General features: G+C 55.1%; 1 protein-coding gene across 6 annotated transcripts in view; it reads left to right on the forward strand.

Annotated features, from left to right (window-relative positions):
• The first annotated feature begins 736 nt into the window (after positions 1 to 736).
• Positions 737 to 15,470, forward strand: part of Myh14 (myosin heavy chain 14) — a 57,234-nt gene continuing 42,500 nt past the window's right edge. For 2 of the 6 annotated variants that reach the window (XM_060379843.1, XM_021633898.2), the window contains exons 1-6: positions 737 to 801; positions 5,693 to 6,088; positions 10,469 to 10,625; positions 13,483 to 13,510; positions 13,687 to 13,789; positions 14,305 to 14,328. In XM_060379843.1, the coding sequence (XP_060235826.1) occupies positions 5,696 to 6,088; positions 10,469 to 10,625; positions 13,483 to 13,510; positions 13,687 to 13,789; positions 14,305 to 14,328 (705 nt within the window). In that variant the 5' untranslated portion in view covers positions 737 to 801; positions 5,693 to 5,695. Of the gene's footprint in view, positions 802 to 1,874; positions 2,216 to 5,692; positions 6,089 to 10,468; positions 10,626 to 13,482; positions 13,511 to 13,686; positions 13,790 to 14,304; positions 14,329 to 15,470 lie in introns of those variants that run through there. The other 4 variants (XM_060379815.1, XM_021633899.2, XM_060379824.1 and 1 more) reach the window with 4 other exon arrangements.

Here is a 15,470-nt window from a genome sequence, read left to right on the forward strand (position 1 = left end):
AAGGGGCTAAGGAACAACAGCTGCAAAGCAGCTGGGAGACACGGAGTGTGGCATGTGGTGAGGGCCTCGGGGACTTCGGTATCGATTCGTTTACTTATGGATTTACTTTTGCAGTAGCTGAACTCGGTGCTTTACAGCTCATGGGCCTCGCGTCTTAAGCCTTCTTTTTGTACTTTGAGACAGGGTCATTTAAGTTGCTCAATCAGTTTTAAGGTTTCAGTGAAATTACGTAGTGGAAACGCTTTACACAGCTTTGAGCATACAGCAGGCGCTCCATAAACGACGATTCGGACCCACGCAGCCGCCCCCACCTGCGTGGGCCTGCGCGCGGTCTACGATCTTCAAAAGCGACGTCTTGGTGTGAGTCCGCGCGCCGGGTCCGGAGGGACCCAGGCATTCCGGTCTCCCGCCGCCCCCTATGCTTGCGCACAAAGGCATCCATTCATGCCTGTGTACAAAGCCGCCCATTCACCCGGTCCTCTTGAACCAGCGGCTCCCGGCCGCTCCCCAAGCCTCTCCATTGGTGCCTCCCGCTGGCCATCAGGCCCGGGCCCCGCCCACGGCCGCGCACTCTCCTCCAGGTTCTTTTCCCACGCCTGGCACGCTCCGCCAACTTCTGATTGGCCCGGCGCACCGGCCGCTCTTTTTAACTGGGCAGCACTGAGCTCCGTGGGCGGGGTCGGAGCGAGCCGCAGCGAGCGCTGATTGGTCCGCAGTGCCCACCTGTGGGCGGGGCTGCCCCGCGCAGGCCCCGCCTCCTTCTCTGCCCAGGCCGAGGCCTCCGGACTGCCCTGGGCGCCGGTGAGTGTCCGGGGGGCCCCGGTGGTGCGCCCCGGGGGGTGGCCAGGCCGGGGGAGGCCGCAGCCGGTGGGCTGCCGTGGAGGTCCTGAAGAGGGGTGTGCCGGGGCACCCTCGGTGGGGGCAGGCGAGCCCAGGTTCCTGGAGGGTCGGGGGTCGCAGTCACCCGGTCCCGGCGCCCACCGAGTGCCAGGCAGCCTGGGGTCATCCCTGCAGGCGGCGCCCGGTCTGTTCTGCAGAAGGGGAAACTGAGGCAGTACTTGAGACGTCGCGTGAGAGAACACCTGAGTCACGCTTTCCGTCCCCGGCTCCCGGGACGAGCGTGCCAGTTGTGGGAGGAGGACGGGGCCGGGGCCGGGGGCGCTCGGCGGGCGGCCCCGGCTGGTTTCCGTCAGCCTTGGTGGAGGTGGCTGCTCTGAGACGGGTCCTGGGCTCACGTAGAGCAAGCCGACCTCAGCTCCCGACCGTCCTGCTCGCCAGCGCCGCGGTGACAGGGTGCGCCGCGCCGCCTGACTAAGGCGCATTCGGACACGCTCTCGACGGACTCGGGCGCTCTAACTCCTAACTAACATCCTCTCCTGTGTGGAAGGACCGATTGGAGGTGGTTTTACGGGGAGGTGGAGGTGGAGGCTGGACCGAGGAAGGGAATGTAGGGCTCTGGTGTGCCTGGGCATGTCTGGTTGTTTGTTTTTGTTGTTTGTTTGTTTGTTTGTTTTAAACACCGTAGTAGTAATCAGGGGTTCAAGACCACCCTCAGCCCCACGAATGAGTCCCAGGCGAGCCTGGGCTGCGTAAGACCCGTATTAGAAAACCAAAAGAGAAAAATCAATTGTTCCGGAAGCCAGAACTCTTGACGCCTCTGCTAAGGAGAAAACCATAAGCTTATGCTAGACACTCCCCCCCCCCCCATGTCTCCTTAATTCATCCTGAAGAGGAGACCTAAGCTCCCGAGGCTGCCAGAGCATTTTGACATCGTACCTGAGGATTGGGATGTCCCACTTCCAGGGTTGGAGAAGCTGAGGTAATAAACTAAAGCACAGACCTAGGTTCTTTTCTCCACGTGGCTTTTATTGGTTTTATGGGCCTCAATTCCCGGCGAGGAAAGCGGTGGTCCAGAACGCTGGGGAAGGATTTGAACCCTAGGCGTGTTCCACAGTCCTGTTCTGTGCCGGGCCTTTACCTTTGCCCACCGCCGCCGCCCACTGGGCAACAGGTTCTACTTTTGCTGGCTGCAGTGCCAGGACCCGCCACGCCACGCCCCCACCCAGCCCGGCAGGTGTCAGGTGACGTCAGAGCCCCGTCCCGCCTCCTGACGCCAGAGGCCCCACCCCCTGCTGGACCGCAGAGCCGGCCTCACCTGGGTGTCGGAGAGGATCTGGACACAGAGGCCTCCCCATCTCTACCGCCAGGCGCCCAGGTAGCCTCGGGGTCTGCGGGATAGAAGAGCCATGCCACAGGGCACTGGGTCAGGAGGAGAGGGGTTAGGATCCAGGCTCCCAGAGTATATGGGCCAGGTACCCCAAGTCAGAGGGAAGAAGCTGGGTCCCAGTGTCTCAGGGAGGAGGGCTGAGGTCTGAACTCCTGTGTCTGAGGGAGTGGGATCGGGGCGGGGACTCTTGTGTCTGAGGGAATGGGGTCGGGGCCGGGACTCTTGTGTCTGAGGGAGTGGGATTGGGGCGAGACTCTCGTGTCTGAGGGAGGAGGTCTGGGCCTGGGACTCTTGTGTCTCAGGGAGGAGGGCTGAGGTCTGAACTCCTGTGTCTGAGGGAGTGGGGTCGGGGCCAGGACTCTTGTGTCTGAGGGAGAAGGGCTGGGGTCTGGACTTCTGTGCCTGAGGGAAAACGACTGGGGTTAGGACCTCTGTAGGTCTGAGAGAGGAGGCTGGGGTCAGGACCTCTGGGTCTGAAGAGGAAGGGCTAGGGTCAGGACTACCGGGTTTGTGGGAAAAGGTTGGGTCCTGAGTCTGAGGGAGGAGAGCTGGGGTCAGGACCTCTGGGTCTGAGGGAGGAAGTTGTGTCCTGGACCCCTGAGTCTGAGAGAGGAGGCTGGGTAGGGCGTGATCTTACCCATCAGTTGAGGTCATAAGCTTGGTGCTGCCCCTGCCCGGGCGGCGGGCGGAGCCCTGGCTGCTTTCCTTTTCCACACAGCTCTGTCTGCCACTCCCAGGTGCTCTCACCTGCCTAAGTGACACTAATGAGTGCTGGCACCACATTCCTGCTGCCCGAGGGAGGGGTGTGTGGCTGGGGCCCAGCCATTGGGGCCAGGCCCTGGGCTCACACTCTTGGCTTGGTCAACTCCTTGAACCCCAACATCCCTACTTCTAACCCCAGCTGCAGTAAGGCTCTAGGCAACACCTGTGTCCAATGGAGACAGGGCTGGAGCGTCCACTCCAGGGCCCTGGGTGAGGAGACTGTCTGCCCTTCTAGCTCTTGGGGGAGGAGGGTAGTGGGGCTGAGAGGTACAAAGCCACCAAACCCTTCCTGGTCAAAGGCTACCAGGCTGGGGAGGAAACAGGCGGGTGGGGTGGGGCAAAGTCCCAGAGACGGGGCTTGGCTCTGGGTATACCTTTGCTACACTGGAGCCTGGGGTGACCCTTGACCCTTTGGGGCTGGCCGTTTGTAGAGCAGGGGGTCCAAAGTGGCTGGGAACCAGGCTGCTGGTGCTGGTGGGTGTGAGGAGGGCCGAGAAGCCCTAGACACAGGAAGTTTGCATGTGGTCCAGGGCAAGCTTGAGGGGGCAAGGTATGGGAGGACACCCCTTGAGCTGAGTGCTTGGATGGATGTCTCCAAAGGTCTGTGTTGGAGGTGAAGGTGGCCTGGGGTGCAGAGGTGAAAGCAGGTGATGGGGATACAGTGTCTTCTGGATGGAAGCGATGAGGTGGTGGGTCATTGGGGGCTGCTTCCCTCAAGAGAGACTGCCGTGGGACATTTTTTGTGGGATGCTGGACAACCCTGAAATTGCTGTGTTCATCCCCCAGACACCCTGGCTTCCTCCGGGAAGCTTCCTTAAAGAGTCTGAGACGTGGCTGGGTCCATACCCCAAAACCTGCCCAAAGGCAGGGCCCAGAGACTCCTGACTCCCTCCAGCACCTCGGATTCGAAAGACCTCTGAGAGTGTTGAATGAATGTAAGAAAGAATAAATGGAAGCCAGAGAGAGAGAGGATGGGGATCATTTAGTAATCATGGGACAGGCAGGACCAGAGGTGCACAGAGAGCGTGGCGACCAGCGTCAGATCCGTGCCCAACCTGGGCTCCCATCTCAGCCATCCTCACTCCCTCACCTGCTGCCCACTCTCACTCAGCTCCAGCCACCGTGGGCTGCACAGATATAGGGACACATGCCCCCCGGGCCTTTGCCTTCAGCCCGGTGTCCCAGTTCCTCGTTCCTGAGGTTCACTAAGGTCTTTGTTTCGAAAAGTAGCACACTAGGGAAGGCTCCTCCAGTCCACCCAGTTAAAAATGTAAGCGCAGGCTCAGCCCCAGCCCCGCCCTTCCCTGCACCTCTGACAGCCGTTCATCACCATTTTCCTGTCTCCATCAGTGTGTCTGTTTATCCGTCTCCTGAGATTAGAACAGCGCTGTCCAGTATAAACAGAATGCAAGCCAAGTGTGTATTTAAAATTTTATAGAAACCACATTTGGGGATGGGGGCACAGGAGAGATGGCTCCGCCGTTATGAGCGCTGGCTGCTCTTCAGAGGTCCTCAAGTTTCAGCGCCCACACAGTGGTTCAGAACCATCTGTAACTGGAGTTCCAGGGGAAACCTCACCCTCTCCTGGCCTCCGTGGGCACTGCATGCGTGCGGTGTAGACATCCGTGCAGGCTAGACAGCCTTACACATACGATAGTTTCTTTTCTTAAGTGGGGGTGTAGAGAGGACTCAGCGTTTTGCAGCACTGACTGCCCTTACAGAGAGCTGCATCTTGGTCCTCAGCATCCACAACACATCACTCCAGGGAACTGATGCCATCTTCTGGCCTCTGCGGGAATTTGCATACATGTGGTGCATACAAACTCACCCAAGCGCACACACATACACATCAGTAATAAATCTTTTACAGGAAGACGTATTTGTATGGCTTTGAATTGGGTATGTGGTGGGTACGTGTGAGCGCCGGTGCCTATGGGAGCCCAGGCTCTCCTGGAGCATCAGTTGTGAACCCTGATGCAGGTGCTGGGACCCAACTCGGATCCTCTGAAAGAGCAGCACATCCTTTCAACTGCTGAGACCACTTCCCAGTCCCACAATCAATGCATTTATTTATTTAGTCACGGTTTTTCAAGGCAAGGTTTCTTGTGTGTATCCCCGGCTCTCCTGGAACTAGCTCTATAGATCAGGCTGATACTATTCTAATCTGGCCTCACACAGACCCACCTGCCTCTGGCTCCTTGAGTGCTGGGCTTAAAGGCATTACCTGGCTTAAATGATTTTTTTTTTTAAGTAAAGCTGAGCCAGGTGACACAGTCCTGTCATCCCATCTACTCGAAGGCTGAGGCACAGTGGTTGTAAGTTCAAGGCCAGCCTGAGCAATTTAGCAAGACCTTGTTTTAAAATTAAACACACACACACATACACACACACACACACACACACACACACACTGAAGATCACATGCCTTTAATCCCAGCACTTGGAGGCAGAGGCAGGTGGATCTCTGAGTTCAAGGCCAGCCTGGTCTACAGGGTGAGTCCCAGGACAGTCAGGGCTACACAGAGAAAGAAACCCTGTCCCCCAAAAAAACCCAAAAACAAAACCGAGGGGGGGGGTGTTCTGGGGATGTGTTTCAGTAGAACAGCCCCAGTAGAGCCAAAGCAAAGAAATTAGAGAGAGGAAGGCAAGCAGAAGGGCCGGTGAGGGACAGTCCCAACTGATGTGTCCGTTCTCTTCCCACAGACCATGGCCGCAGTGACCTTGTCCGTGCCTGGGAGGAAGGTGGCCTCCAGGCCAGGCCCGGTACCTGAGGCAGCCCAGCCGTTTCTGTTTGCGCCCCGTATGCCAAATGTGGGTGGCCCTGGAGGGCCACAGGTGGAGTGGACAGCGCGGCGCCTGGTGTGGGTGCCGTCGGAACTGCACGGGTTCGAGGCGGCAGCCCTGCGGGATGAAGGGGAGGAGGAGGCAGAAGTGGAGCTGGCGGAGAGCGGTCGGCGCCTGCGGCTGCCCAGGGACCAGATCCAGCGCATGAACCCGCCCAAATTCAGCAAGGCAGAGGACATGGCTGAGCTCACCTGCCTCAATGAGGCCTCGGTCCTGCACAACCTACGAGAGCGCTACTACTCCGGGCTCATTTATGTGAGTGACATGCCCGGGGTGGGGGGTGCCAGGAGTCGCCAGCCCGACCTGGATTAGCAGGGCCTGGCCTGGAGTATTTGCCCCACTTCCTGTGCCCGTCCTCCAACTCGTACAAATTATAATCCTTTATGGAATGTGGGATTAGACCAGACAGTGCTCCAATACTGAGCCACGCCCCCAGTGCTTCACTGGGGTTTCCAGGCAAGGTCGCTACCGCTGAGCCGCAGCCCTGACTGGGCATTCTAGGCAGGTACTCTATTGCCGGACCACTTCCCCAGCATGCTTTCTGGTTGGTTGGTTTTTTGTTTTGTTTTGCCTGGAGACGGATCTCCCTTGTTACTGAGGAAGGCCTCTAACTTGGGCTCCTGCTCGGAGTAGCTAGAATGACAAGGCTTGCAACTCTTACCTTATTGGAGGACTGGAGCCTGCTCTCAACCTGGCTGGGTGTCCTGCACGGGGGCACCTTTACCATTTTATAATAATAAAGAGTTAAACATGATTGAATGCTGAGCCTACATGACTCCCATTAATTCATTTCATTCCGTTTAGCAAGGCAGTGGCCATTATTAATCCCGTTTTACTAAAAGTTTAAGAGAAAGAAATAAAATAAAAATAAAATAAAAGCCATTATGTAGCCAGGCATGGGGAAAAGAGAAGGATCTTTAAAAAAACAAAACAACAACAACAAAACCCCTACGTTATTTATTGACTTGGGGCTGGGGGCATGAGGTCGGAGCACACCTTCCTGTATTGGTTCTCCTACCACATGAGTCTCGGGGTTCAGACTCAGGTCGCCACACTTGGTGGCAAACACCTTTACTTGCTGATCTCACCCCCTTGCCGAAGGATCTTGACTTTGAGGCCAGCTGGATTGTTGAGTGAGATCCTGTTTCAAAACAACAGCGTAAAACAAAATAGTGTGATGGTGTTGCTGATGTTCGGTTGGTTAGGGTGGTCCGCCAAGCTTTGGGATCCATTTTTTACGTCTGCATAGCACATAGGTGGAGTGCTGCTCACAGGAAGTTGTTTAGCACCAGAAGTGGTCCACACCCCGGCTTCATGTTAATCGTTTGGAGAGGTCTCTAGAGTGGCTCGACTGCCTCGCGCCACTACCACCCGCACGGAACTCTGGGTGGTGGTGGTGGTGACGTGAACATAGTTTTTCTTCTTTTTCTTTGAAATAAGCTTGCAGGGCGCGTCTCATGGACAGCCAAGGTGTTATTAACTCCATTTAAGAGAGAGCAAACAGGATTATAGAGTTTAACAAAGAAAGCTACTGCTATAATGAAAAAAAAAAACAAACAAACCTGAGAATGACTGGTAAATATTTATTAAGTACTTATGCTGTGCCGGGCACTGTTCTGAGTGCCATTGTTGGGTTCTTGGCCGGCTTCTTGGCTGGGCACTGTTGATGTCACCAGCATTCCAGAATGTTAAGTGGCCCGGGCCCACAGCCGCTGAGGAATCCGTGGAAGCCCAGCTCTGATAATAACCATTAGGGTGCAAACATACTGCTTTTGCCGCCAGGCTCAGTTCTGAGTTCTCTTCCTGGGGACTGTGCTGTCTCCCCCCACACACCAGGCTGTGAGGTAGGGACCACCCTCTCCTTTTCCCCTAGGCTTGGCCTAGCACAGCTGAGGATGGCTGTCACCAATGGCACAATGTTGCAGGATCTGATCAGTGATGAGCTTCCAGTAAGCCACGTGAACTCGTGATAGGTGGGAAGCACAATTCTTGTCCCCGTTCGTGGAGACAGTGACACCTAGAGAGGTCGCTTGCTCGGCCAACCAGTAAAAAACCGTAGCGCCAAGATTCAGGCTTAGTTTCCGTCTGATGCATAATAAGTTTTTACTACTAACTGACCGTGACAGTGGAGGGTGAAGGCCCCAGGGGCCTGGAGCTGGTAAGGGAATTGGTCCCTTCAGAGGGACTAAAGAGGTAGAGGAAACAGGGGTGGAGTCAGTGGCTATGTAAGGAACTCTTTGCTCCATGTGGCATGGGACAGGGTGTCACTGCTAGAGCCTTGCTAGGAAGAAGCCGCAAACCCCAGTATCTAGCACTGAACTTTGATGCTTCTTTTCCTACAGTAGCTGGGATCAAACTCAGAGCCTTACTCATGGTGTGCCACAACTCAACCCCTCACTGGGCAATTCTAGGCAGGAGCTCTACCACTGAGCCACACCCCCAGCCCCTCACTGGATGATTCTAGGCAAAGGCTCTAACCACATTTTTAGATCTCTTTTTAATTTGAGACAAATTCTCAGGAAGTTGCCTTTGGTGGTCTTCTGATCCTCCTGCCTCAGTCTCCAGAGCAGGTATGCTGGTAGGCCTGTGCTTACCAGACCTGTATGGCACTGAGCCCTTTTGGGGATCAGTCCTTCCTGGAAGTTGCAAACACCTGGGAACCTCAGCCTCTGGCTTCCAACCCTAGACAGTTAAAACCTAGCTAGCTTTGGCTCCTGGGTGGGTCTGTAACTTGAGCATCCCAGCCTGCTGTTTGGAGAGGGAGGTGGGGCCACCTGGCTGGCTAGTATTCATTCTCCCTAATCCCTTGGCCTTTGTAATGAGGCAGGCTGTCTCCCTCTTCCAGAGGAAGCCAGACAGGGGAATGTCCTCCATTTGTGTGTAGGGGGTGTGTTTGCCGGGAGAAGGAGGCCTGTCTCCAGAGCCCTCTGGGCTAGGCAGCCTTCCAAGACCCTTCCGGGGACCCTCTAGGAACTGAGTCGTCTTCCCTTTTTCCCCTGGCCCTGTTGGCCAGCTCAGGTTTCCATCCTAGGTGTTACCCAAGCTGTGTCTGGCCCGAGGGGCTGGCATGGGGAGTGGGCTCTGGCGCCAGCGGCCATGAGATACCCTCCCGGGGAATGTGGTCCAGCCGCCCCACCCTGAGATCTCGGAGAGCCCAGTGGGAGCAGCCTGGGAGACTAGGGAGACAGATACTAGGCCGACCGGTTCTTCCGCTGTGGCCAGCTGCCCCACCCCTTCTATGTGGAGGTGATACCAAGCTTGGTGGCTACACCCTGCTGTAGCCAGGTGGAGGGGGGGAGCAGGTACCCGCTAGAGAATCAGCAATTGTCTGAGTGGCCTAAGTAATAAGCAGTTGCGGCTATGAATGGTGAGCTCTCTGGCGTGTTCAGCTGGCTATCTCCCATGAATTAGGCTAGTTAGCTGTTTGGCTGCCTTCACTAAGGGACTAACTAGTTCTTAGCTACCTTCACTAAGGGACTAACTAGTTCTTAGCTACCAGCCATCTCTGTGGATGGTGAGTGCTTTGTGCTGATCTTGTCATCCTTGTGAGTTCAACAGAATCAGGATTGCTGGCAGCAATCCTCCTGCTTCAGCCCCCAGACTCCCTTCATCTCGTGTTTGTTCATTTCTTTGGTTTTCAAGACAGGGTTTCATGTAGTCCTGGCTAGTCTCATATGCAGTCAGATGACCTGAGATTTCTGCCTCCACCTCCCGAGTGGATGCCCACTCCATGCCTAGTACACGGGGTGCTGGGGATGGAACCAGGGGCTTATGTGTGCCAGGCAAGCATTCTACCAACTAAGCTACATCTCCAGCCTTCTGTTTTTGTGAGACAGGCTCTAATTCTATAGCTCAGGCTGGCCCAGAACTCATAGCAATCCTCCTGCTTCAGCTTCCTGAATAATCGTCTTATAGGTATACACTGTTGCTTCCACAGCTTCATTTGTAGCCTTGAGGGTTTAACAGATGATCATGGATTCCTTCCATTTCCATCTGGGAAGCCAGAGGCCTGTGGCCTGAGGCTGTCTTCATAGCGCCGTTCACTCGGTGGTGAATCGCCACCCGTGAGAGCCTCTGTGCAGTCCGGGAAGGCTTGTGTCTGCTGTTAGCGTGGCAGTTAACACTAATGTAACCGTCACGCTGGGCAAAGTGGCTCATGCCTGTAGTTCTATCACTGAGGGGACTGAGGCAGGAGGATTGCTGCAGTTTCAAGACTGGGCTGGACTAGAGGGTGAGACTTGCTTCAAACAAACAGCAACAGGAGATGGCTCCGCAGCTGGGAGTACTTGCAGGGGACCCATCTTCAATCTGCAGCCCCCAACTCTCTGTAACTCCAGTGGTTTCTTCTGGGCTCCGTGGGCTTGCGCTCATGTAGAACACAGACATACATGCAGGCATAGTGACAGACACCCATAATCTCAGCCCTGGGAGACAGAGGCTCCAGCAAGGCTATGTAGCAAGACCTTCTGTAAACCAAAATGAGCAAAGCCCCAGAGAGCAAAGTTTAGCTTTATGTCTCCAGGTGTAGATACACCTCTGCCTCATACAGGCTTCCTCCTGGCACGGGCAGCCCTACACCACAGCTCTGTCCTCACTGAGGACCCCTGACACACTCCTCCCTCTTGCCTGCCACAGACCTACTCAGGCCTCTTCTGTGTGGTCATCAATCCATACAAGCAGCTGCCCATCTACACGGAGGCCATCGTGGAGATGTACCGGGGCAAGAAACGCCATGAAGTGCCGCCTCACGTGTACGCTGTGACCGAGGGCGCGTACCGCAGCATGCTTCAGGGTGAGTGTGTGCGCAGTCCAGTCGGGGACCGGCTGTACCCTGGGTGCTGGCTCCCAGGGCCAGGCTTAAGTGATGGCTCTGGGAGTACAGTGGGAGGTGGGCCGGGACCCAGTTCCCACCATGCAGGCCTTTAAAACAATCTGGCCGGGCACGCCTTCAATCCCAGAACTCAGGAAGCAAGAGGCAGGAGAATCTCTGTGAGTTCGAGGCCAGCTGGTCTACAGCATGAGCTCCAGGACAGCCAGAGCTACACAGAGAAACCCTGTCTCGAAAAACAAAACAAAAGTTGCCTGTGTTTCTGACAGAATTGCTTTGAAAGGCAATTGATGCTGGCTTAAGCAGAAGTTTTCCAGAGAGACGGCAAATGTGTGACATGGCATGTCTGTTCCACAGTAGACCCTTGTGTTGGGTCACGAGTGGTAATGGGTTAGGTTATGTGAGCTCTTTCCTTGGTTCTTTGTTTTTGGATTTTTTTCAAAATTATGCATATGTGTATGTGAACGTGGGGGCCGCGTGTATGCATGTGCATGAGGCACGCATGGGAACCAGAAGAGGATGTCAGATCCCGGGAGCTGGAGGCCAGGGTGGCTGTGAGCTACTTGATGCAGGAGCTAGGAACCAAACTCAGGTGTCCTTCCCTAGGCCATCCGCTAACCCGGAAGTCGCCAGTTAGGCTAGACTAGCTGGCAGTCGAGCCCCTGGGCTCCACCTGTCTCTGCCTCCACAGCCCTGGGGTTACCATCCCAAGCTGTTTGCGAGGATGCTGGGGATTGAACTCAGGTCCTCAGGATCGCTAGCACTTTATCAGCTAAGCATCTCTCCGGCCCCTCTCCCATCTTTCTGTTGTTAATTTCTGATTGGTCCAAGACAAACCGCCTTGGCTTTGGAGCTCTGAGCAGTGTGAAGGGCCCCGAATGTGCTCATCTTGTGGTCTGTCCTCTGGGGCTTGGGGAACAAGCCACTGTTGTCTGTAGGGCTGCCTGCCAATGGGGCTGCCGAGTGGCTGCTGGGTCGGGCAGGGACAGCTACCTCTGGGATAGTTGTCTCATGGCTTCATTATTTCACCTCAGAAGAGTCCTATGGTGTAGTTTCTTTTATTACCACTCATTTCCAGATGGGGAAACTGAGGCGCAGAGCAGTAGCGTTACTGTCCATGGTCACACTGAACCCAGGTTTGACTTGAACCCATTGTCCTGGCCACTGCCTCCAATTTTCATTTTCATTCTGTGCTGGGTATTGTGTTGAACATTTTTGTCTTTGAGATGGTCTCATGTAGCCCAGGCTGGCCCCTACGTCCCATGTAGTTAAGGATGACTTTGAACTCCAGACTCCCCTGCCTCTGCCTCCTGCGAGTTGGGATGACAGGTGCGGGCCACTGTTATTTCTGGCTCACTAGGCCTTGAGGATGGAGGGTAGGGCTTTGTGCATGCTAGGTGAGTGCCTGTGGATGGTTGTACCGTGGTGCCGTCTCCTAGGTCCTAGGACTCAAACTCAGGCTGTCAGGCTTGGTGCCTTTACCCACTGAGTCATCTAAATCTTGCTTTTTTTTTTTTAATTTAAGATGTATATATTTCATCTCTTTGGGATGGGTGTGTTTCCTGCATGTATGTCTATGTATGTTATATGCCTGGTGCCTGCTGAGAGCAGAGGGCATTGGGCCCCTAGAACTGAAGTTGTAAGCTACTACAGTTGTGAGCCTTCATGTGGGTGCTAGGAATTGAACCTGGGTCCTCTGCAATAGTAGCCAGTGCTCTTGACCACGGAGCCGTCTCTCTAGCCCAGACTCTGACTGCAGCCTTCTTAGACAAGGAGCTGTGCTGAGCCTGTTTTTTTTTTGGATGGGTCAATGGAGGTACAGAGCAACACAGAGACTGGATCACAGACCTGGTTCAGACCCGCTGCACGTCACGGGGCGCAGCACAGCAAGTTAGATGGATGGCCTTATGCCAAGCGTAGCCTGACCGACTGGCTGTTCAGAGGAGCAGCACCCTCATCCTTTGTCTGAGAGGATACAGGTTGTGTGTGGGAGTCATTAGTAAGGCCTGCGTGGTGACAGACAGGTCACCTGGGATCCTACTGCAGTCAACTTACCAACTAAGGATTCCCAGACTCTGCTCACGCTGCCCGTGAATGACACCTCCCTGGAGAAGCAGCAAAGGTCCCCATCCTCGAGAGTCACCGCCTATGGCCCCAAATTCACTGCCTCAGCTCTTATGCAATGTTCCTTTCTGTGTTGATAACAGGACCTAGCACTTAGTAGGTGGTCAGGGTGTATGGCAAGATGCCAGTACAGTCAGAATACACATCTTGTGTCTAAGCTAGACTTCTGGGGTCCAGGACCTCGCTTTCCAAATCGTTTTGTTGGTGTTTTTGTTTGTTTGTTTGTTTTGTTTTGTTTTGTTTTTCGAGACAGGGTTTCTCTGTGTAGCCTTGGCTGTCCTGGACTCACTTTGTAGGCCAGGCTGGCCTCAAACTCACAGAGCTCTGCCTGCCTCTGCCTCCCCAGTGCTGGGAGTAAAGGTGAGCTCCACCATTGCCAGGCTCCCTTTCCAATTCTTGAGTCTCTGATGCCCAGCCTGAGGTGGTGCACAGTAGGGACTCAAAGTGAAGTTGACAGGTGAATTGTAGTCTGTATAGTTAGGGTTCCTTGTCTTCACCTTGCTGTTGAGGAGATGGAGGCTCAGGGAGGGACAGCTGCTTTTATAGGGTCACTCGGCAAGTGTCAGGATAGAGTATTTGAGCCCAGGAGGGCTGTGCATTGCAATCCCTTGTGGTTCTGAAAAGATTTTGAGACGTGAAGGAGCCAAGGGATGGGAGACTCTCTTGGTGACCGGTCATTCTCTTCTGTCCCCTACAGATCGTGAGGATCAGTCCATTCTCTGCACGTGAGTCACCTAAAGGGCTTCAGAGCAGAGGCTCCCACTGAGCAGCTCTGCATGAGTGGGAGGGGTCCCACTGGGTGCCTGGGCAGGGTGCCGGTAGGCATGGCTCTGCATGAACGTGTGGGGCAGGGCCTGCCTGGCCTCCCTGCTTTCCTTACCCCCACTTGCTCTCCACACAGAGGGGAGTCTGGAGCCGGGAAGACGGAAAACACTAAGAAGGTTATCCAGTACCTGGCCCACGTGGCATCATCTCCAAAGGGCAGGAAGGAGCCTGGAGTCCCTGTAAGCCACACGGCCTTGGGACCCCCTAGACGTGTCACCAGCAGTACCCCTTACCTTGGGCTGCACTCCACAAACACAGTGGGTGCAGGGCCTTATGGCTGCCTGTGCTACTGAGCACCTACTGTGTGCTTATCATGGAGCCAGGAGCTTAACAGGTTGGAGATATGAGGCTGGTTCTTAGCCTTGTTGGTTCTGGAATAGTGCTGGGCACATAGTAGGTGCTTCATTTTGAGGGCTGATTTTAGGTGACCTGTGTCTAGGTTTGGAGGGCTGTAGAGGCGCCCCTAGTCTCTGAGCCCTCAGTGGTTCCAGCAACACTGACAGGAAGGCCCAGACATGGTGGGTGAGGCCTGATGGGAGGCAGGTACAGTGGGATCTCAGCCTGGGCATAATCCCCGAGGTTTCCCAATCCCCTCAGCCCAGCCCTGCCCTAAGGCCTCCAGCTCACCCATGTGTCTGTCCATGTTCCATGTGCTGTGTCCTGGTTCGTGTGTCCTGTCCTGTGACTTCCTCAGGCCTCCGTCAGCGCCATGTCTTATGTGAGTAGCAGGGAATCCCTCTTGTCACCCCAGCATCACCCAGTGTCACACAGACATCTGGGAGTCGGTGTCCAAGAATGCCATACCCGCCCCCCAGGGATCCACAAGGCCACCCTTGCCAGGACCGCATGGCCATATAGCTTAGACATACTATGTGCAGGAAGCCAAGGACCTTTTCTGCTGCAATGTAGCCCCACTGTGTTCAGGCAAGCCCATAAAAGTCCTATCACGTGCATGCAACCAAGCTCACTCTGCCGTTATGACGGCCCCGGCATGTGTAATGCCCAGACCCCATGCCGCTATGTGTACAAGGACAGCTCTTCCCCACTTTTCGTGCCAGTCCTACTGTGGTGCTCATGTTCAGGCCTCGTGCTGGCGTTTAATGCAGTCCTCCTGAATACAGGCGGCCAAGCCCCTGTCATTCAGCTACCAGCTCGACTGCACGCTGTCATTTTGTACGGTCCTCCTATGCATGTGTAGGTGATCCTCCCTAATGTCCATATGCGCAGAGCACGGGTCCCTACCGCCACTCGTGGTGACCGGACTGTGTGCACATGTCCAGGCCCACTGCTGGTGTTAGTGCAGTCCTTCTATCTGCACAGCATGGCCCCTACTCTTGTTCATGGAAGCCCTACTGTGTGTGCGCAGCTAGGTCTCCACAGCCGGAGAAGCCATACTGCGCGTACACCCCTGTCCTACTCTAACTGTGCAGCCTGGGCCCGTGCTGCCTGCCAGCTATCCAGAGAGAGAGGCCACGGATACTATCACACGATAACCCAGACACCCAGACGCTCCTCCCAGGAGAGCTGGAGAGACAAGCTCTCACCCGACCAAGCCACGCGGCCCTTACACAGCCTCACCAAGCCAGCCAGCCCGCACATCCCCTCTTTTGTCTGTTTATTTTTATTTGATTTTTCTGGGTCAGGCTCTGACTTTATAGCCCAGGCTGGCTAGCCTTGGATTTGCTCGACAGCGCAGGCTGGTTTCAAACTCCTGTCAGTTCTCCTGCCTTCACTTTCCCAATGCTGGGATTACAGGTGTGAGCCACCATGCCTGGCTGCATTCATTTTTTATTTTTATGTTTTGTTCATTTGGCAAAGCGCTAACTGATGTAGACTGAGAAGACACTTGGCAGCCACCGT

This window comes from Meriones unguiculatus, chromosome 1, assembly GCF_030254825.1.
Source record: "Meriones unguiculatus strain TT.TT164.6M chromosome 1, Bangor_MerUng_6.1, whole genome shotgun sequence".
Taxonomy (NCBI): Eukaryota; Metazoa; Chordata; class Mammalia; order Rodentia; family Muridae; genus Meriones; species Meriones unguiculatus.